Below are 5,485 nucleotides of genomic sequence, written 5' to 3' on the forward strand. Positions count from 1 at the left end.
TAAGTACCTGCACTCACCAACTCAGCTACCATGGTGGACACGAACGGCACCTCCATTCATAAGGCCACTTCATTTTCCCACGTGAGAAGATTGCTTCTTCCAGAAGCCCCATCTTTGAGACCCGAGACCCAGATGTCGGATCCAGGATGTTCATTTGGTGGGGCCGTCCGAAAAACGATAACCATCTGTATACATTCAATGCATTGCCTGCCCACTGGATAAGTGGGCCCGCCAGACTTTTAAACATCACGCGTGAAAATCTGGCACGTGTGAAGATATATACGGTAGCCGATTGACTGGTGACCCAACACCACCTAGATTAGTGGTGTTGGGCGATGTGGGGCCCACCGTAATGTATGTGTTTTATCCAATTGTTTCCCGTGGTGTAGTCGAATTGACCTTCGGATCTGCTTCATTTTTTTTGTGTCATGTCCTAAAATGAGGTGGAAAACGGATGGACGGCGTGGATATTAAAAGACATACATCAGTGCGGGCCCCACAGCGGTCAGCAGTCAGCACCACCTAGCTGGAAGATGTTGAGGTCACCACCCAATCCGCTTCCAACATATCCCCGGTTTAGTATTTGGAGCGAAAGCGACCCTTGATTATTTGTACGCACGTCTTCTCTCCGTCTCTTAGAAGTCATATAAAACTGCTAATCTGGCACTATGTTGATGGATGATATTAAAAGCCGGCGATGTTCATCCCCCATCCCTCTCTCGACGCACTATCTCCTCTTCCGGCGACATATCACATCCCTTCCCGCCCCTTTCCTACGAATATATAATCATGATCCTTTCCGTACACCTCCTCCGCCACTTAAATTCGAGCATTGAAGGAGGACACTACGATCAACAGCCAACGGCTCGATTTAATTCCATTTAATTCCCCACCTCCATAATGGACGGACCATTATTCAACAGTCCTTTTGTCGGCGAGCACGAAAATACATCGGATCTCGGTTCCGGGTCGTCGTTTGGCGGGAAGATGAGTGCCAGGTCATCGCCCAAAAGGAGGTAACCCGGAAACGATTTCCCCGGTGGTGTCAGATTCCGATGAGTTTCGTTTTCGTTTTCGTTTTCGTTTTTTATTTTGAAGAGATCCTATTGGGGTTTTCTTACAGGCGTGCCGTACAGAAGCGGGTGGTTTCCGTACGGATCGGTGACGTGGACGCATCGCGGGTGAAGGGCGAGGGAGCTCCGCCTTCCGATTCGTGGGCGTGGAGGAAGTACGGACAGAAGCCCATCAAAGGATCTCCCTATCCGAGGTACGCTCGTCTGCTTTATCCTGCGCACCTGTGTGCACAGCTGCCTCTGAGTTCTCTCTTCCACGGAATTCGGGTCCGCGCATTTTGCATACAGCGGCCTTCTTTTGCTACTCTGCCAAACTGTCTGTTCTGCTTATCCAATGTACCGCAGCGGCAGTCCTGAAGGATCTATCGGGTCTTGCTAACAAGCGCCTTGTGTTCTTTAAATTAAATTAAATTAAAGCTGCTCCGGCGCATTGTACCATAGGCCTCTTGGATTTACTAAACTACGCTGGTTATCTGACGTTCTTTTTTCCTTGGGCAGAGGATACTACCGGTGCAGCAGCTCAAAAGGCTGCCCAGCGCGGAAACAAGTAGAGCGGAGCCGTGTGGACCCCACCATGCTAGTGATAACGTACGCCTGTGATCACAATCACCCATGGCCGGCCTCCCGAAACACCGCCTCCAACACCAACGCCGCCATCACTAATACCCCCACGCCGAATCTCCCATCCGAAGAATCGGCGATCTTCTCCAGCGCGCCCGAGATCGAACCGGACGATCAGTTCGCCGACCTAGAAAACGACGCCGCATTGCTGCCGGATGATCACAGCTGGTTTTCCGACGTGGCATCGTCTCCCACCAAAGAAGCCGTGCTGGAGAGCCCGAATTTCAAGGGAAGCAGCCTCGGCGACGCCGACGTGGAGGCGATGCTGTTGCCGACGAGAGACGAGGACGATTCGCTGTTCGCCGATCTCGGGGAGCTGCCGGAATGTTCCGTGTTCCGGCGAGGGTTTTACGAGCGGGAAGAGGAGAGCCGGCAGTGCAGTTTAAGGGCAGCACCATGGTGCGGGAGTACAGGATAAGCTGGTGCGTCACCCCCACAGTTTTTTATTTGTCGTTTTCCTCCGACGGCCATATACTAAAATGAACCGGGCGCGTACCGTGCGCCAGATATTTCCCTCGCCATGAGGAATTCTTTTCTATTGAGAGGATGATGGGATCTGTGTAAAAAGTCTAAAATATAAGGGCCTTTTTTATTAATTAGATTTCTGTTTTAATCTCTTTATAATATGCATTATCTCCGGTTTCACAGCTGTTTTCTAACTATACTCTTCTCGAATTACATATACACCCCTTCAATTATCCTGAAAGATAGGCCAACTCATAGCTGCCAATCGTAATTTCCGCAAAGTTTGAGGGTAATGTACGTCATATGATATAATGGGAGATCATTAGGCGCTCTCTCTCACTGGACGCGGATTGCGTACTACCCCCGCCCGGCCGGTAATCCATCCAGGCAGGGTTCTGTGGGGCCCACCGTGATGTAAATGTTTCATCCACGCCGTTCATCGTTTTTCTAAGATCCGTTTAAGATATGAGCAAAAAAATGAGGCTGATCCAGGGATTAATTGGACCACAAGGTGGGGATTGAACTTTCACCGTTAAAAAGCTTCTTCGGATCAAGCTGATATTTGTGTTTTCACTTCATCCACGTCTACATGACCTTTTGTACAGGTTGTATGGTAAGAAAACATCACGGTGGCCCTTGAAAAAGGTGGGTGTCATTATCACTGCAGCTTCCTTTGGTGTGGTCCACTAGAGCTGTGGAACTGCTTAATTTTTAGGATCATATCTTAAAATAATCTTAGAAAATCTATGAACCGCGTGAACAAAAAACTTACATCACGGTGGGCCCCACAGAGCCCTGCCCGGATAGATTACCGTCCGGGCGGGGGTAGGACGCAATCCGCGTCCTTACTCACCTGAATGGGCACGTGCGCGGATTGGGTACTACTACCTCGACCAGGGCCATAAATACATCACATCGGGCCTCACTCATGGACCACATATATATATATATATATATATATATATATATATATATATATATATATATATATATATGTTTTATCCAAGCCGTCCATCCATTGTGAAAGATCATTATAGGACATAACCCAAAAAAGGAGGCAGATTTAAAGCTCGAGTGCGCCACACCAAACTAAAGAGGGGGTGACAATGACACCCACCGTTGAAACCTTTCTAGGGCCCATCTTAATGTTTCATCGAAAACAAAAATATCAGCTTCATCCAAGAGGTTTTCAGCGGCAACCATTCAGTATCTACTGTTTCCTAGGGTGTGTTCCACTGGAGCATTTGATCAGACTAATTTGTGGTATCATAGCCTAAAATGAATTGACGGTAAGGATAAAATGCATCCATCACAGTGGGTCCCACGGAGCCCCTGACAGAACCGTCCGGCTCTGGCTGTGCCCTGGTGGGGGTAGTCCCCAGTCCCCGCCCGGATGGCACGTGGATGCCGTGGATAGCATTAAATAAGTGAGGTGGAGTTCGTTTTGCGTCTGTTGCGACATAGCATCCAGCGTATGTCGTTACCCACCGGGACCGACATGATGAGATGGTCCAATGACCTAAACTGTTCGTATTCTCTTTACTAACTCATCTTTCATACAATCACACTTGATTGATGATTTTAACCTTTGATTTGTAGTATGATGTGATCCGTGAATTTTCATTTCGTTCTTTCTAAATTTATCTACAGATAATGATGATAAAATCATCCATTCGGCATGAGTTTTTTACATAAGAAGTTATGATTTAGATTCCACAAAATGAATGGTTCCGATTGTCAAACCCCTCATCATTTAGCCCTCTTGAGGCTGCGATATACTCAGCTACTTAAATCTCGACGGAGGCAAAACGAACTCATAATAAACTGCGAGTATTATGAAATTAGGCTTAAATGCTTTTTGGCCGGCATCTAGAAGTGATTAACGAGAACGACATTGGAACCGTTCATCATAGGATCCCAGTTCATGAAAGATTCATATTTCGAAAATGAATGGACGGCCAATCCATCACATCGGCCTGCAAACGCTCGCTTAAAAAATTAATAAAAATAATAATAATAATAATTAGCCATATCTAATATCAAAACTCTCAGCTTGGAGTATCAAGATCGATCTGCTTAGTACTGTGTTTCCCTACTTAATGAACCGTCCAAATTTATGCACGTGTTCCACATGGATTGAGGATGTCAGACCCACTTGCTAAAGAGCCCTTGGATCGCTGACATAGCATTGATGTGGATAGATGAATCCAATTGGCTGAGGGGAAATGAATTAGTGGAATCATTTCCACTCAACTACCTTTTTCACTGCACAAAGGAAGCCAGGAAAGGAAAACGGTGGGTTCTACTTGTGGTGAGGCAAGAGCTGATTAGAAAGCATGCTCACCCAACAACTTCCAAAACATGCTTTGCAACCACGACCTGGCTTTGGCTTCAGTGGGTCTGGGTGGTTCTGTGATTGTGGGGCCCACCTTGTTCTGTGTGTGTGTGTTTTATATCCACGCTGATACATCTGTTTTGCCAGCTCACTTCATGCATCAGAAAGAAATGAAGCAGATTCAAAGCTTGATATGGATCAGTCTTCATCCACACAGCAGGAAAAAACAGTGGTGAATGAACGCCCACCATTAAAAACTTCTTGGGGCCACTTTTAGATCAAGCTTATATTTGTGTTTTCCCTTCGTCCGGTTATATTTGATTTTATGAACAGGTTGGATGACAAATAAACATTACGGTGGGGCGTTTGTAATTTTTAATGGTAGGCGTTCGGTCACTACTATTTTCAGTGGTGCAGTCCACCTGAGATTTGGATATGCTTCATTTTCTGAATAATTGCCTAGCATGAACCGGAAAAACGGACGGACGGAATGGATATGGAATACATACATCACGGTGGGCCCGCGGTTACGGAACCACCGAACTCAGTGGTTGGCCAGATCCATCGAATCCGGGTCCTCGGTCTAGGGTCAGAACCCTATCCGCGTCCGTCCGTGCACCGGCATTCAACAGCACAGTAATCCTAAGGCGATTCGCGCGCGGAGAGACTGAAGAGGTTATTCTCAGTACACATACTAGTATGGAACGCGTGTAAGATCTGCACCATTCATCATCCGGGCTCCACAACTATTTATACATTTGCGAAAAAAGATAAATCAAGATAATGAACTCATAAGGTCCGCAACGCTTGTATTATATAAAAAAATGGACGGTGAGTAAGAATATGACCAGCGATGTATATTCAACGTATATGTGTAGTTAACCTAATAATTGGACCTTGAATTTCGATCTAAGTATAATCACGGTGTATCTCATCTAATAAATGGTCCGGATCTCGTACACATCTACTAAGATAGCACGTGCCCTGCGAT

The 5,485-nt window shown here is 46.4% G+C and overlaps 1 protein-coding gene across 1 annotated transcript; it reads left to right on the forward strand.

The window, feature by feature from the left end:
- Positions 1-668: 668 nt before the first annotated feature.
- Positions 669-2,341, forward strand: LOC131245423 (probable WRKY transcription factor 65). Its single transcript, XM_058244878.1, has 3 exons — positions 669-1,016; positions 1,124-1,267; positions 1,572-2,341. Exons 1-3 carry the CDS (start codon positions 901-903, stop codon positions 2,110-2,112), a joined length of 801 nt encoding a protein of 266 aa, XP_058100861.1. The 5' UTR covers positions 669-900; the 3' UTR covers positions 2,113-2,341.
- The last annotated feature ends 3,144 nt before the right edge of the window (positions 2,342-5,485 follow it).

This window comes from Magnolia sinica, chromosome 5 (genome assembly GCF_029962835.1).
Source record: "Magnolia sinica isolate HGM2019 chromosome 5, MsV1, whole genome shotgun sequence".
Classification (NCBI taxonomy): Eukaryota; Viridiplantae; Streptophyta; class Magnoliopsida; order Magnoliales; family Magnoliaceae; genus Magnolia; species Magnolia sinica.

What these genes read in the sequence shown, in the direction of transcription:
- LOC131245423 (XM_058244878.1), top strand. Translation starts at nt 901, where the DNA reads ATGGACGGACCATTATTCAACAGTCCTTTTGTCGGCGAGCACGAAAAT. An exon ending in AGGTCATCGCCCAAAAGGAG is followed by an intron (nt 1,017 to 1,123) that starts GTAACCCGGAAA and finishes GTTTTCTTACAG; the next exon opens with GCGTGCCGTACAGAAGCGGG. An exon ending in AAAGGATCTCCCTATCCGAG is followed by an intron (nt 1,268 to 1,571) that starts GTACGCTCGTCT and finishes TTCCTTGGGCAG; the next exon opens with AGGATACTACCGGTGCAGCA.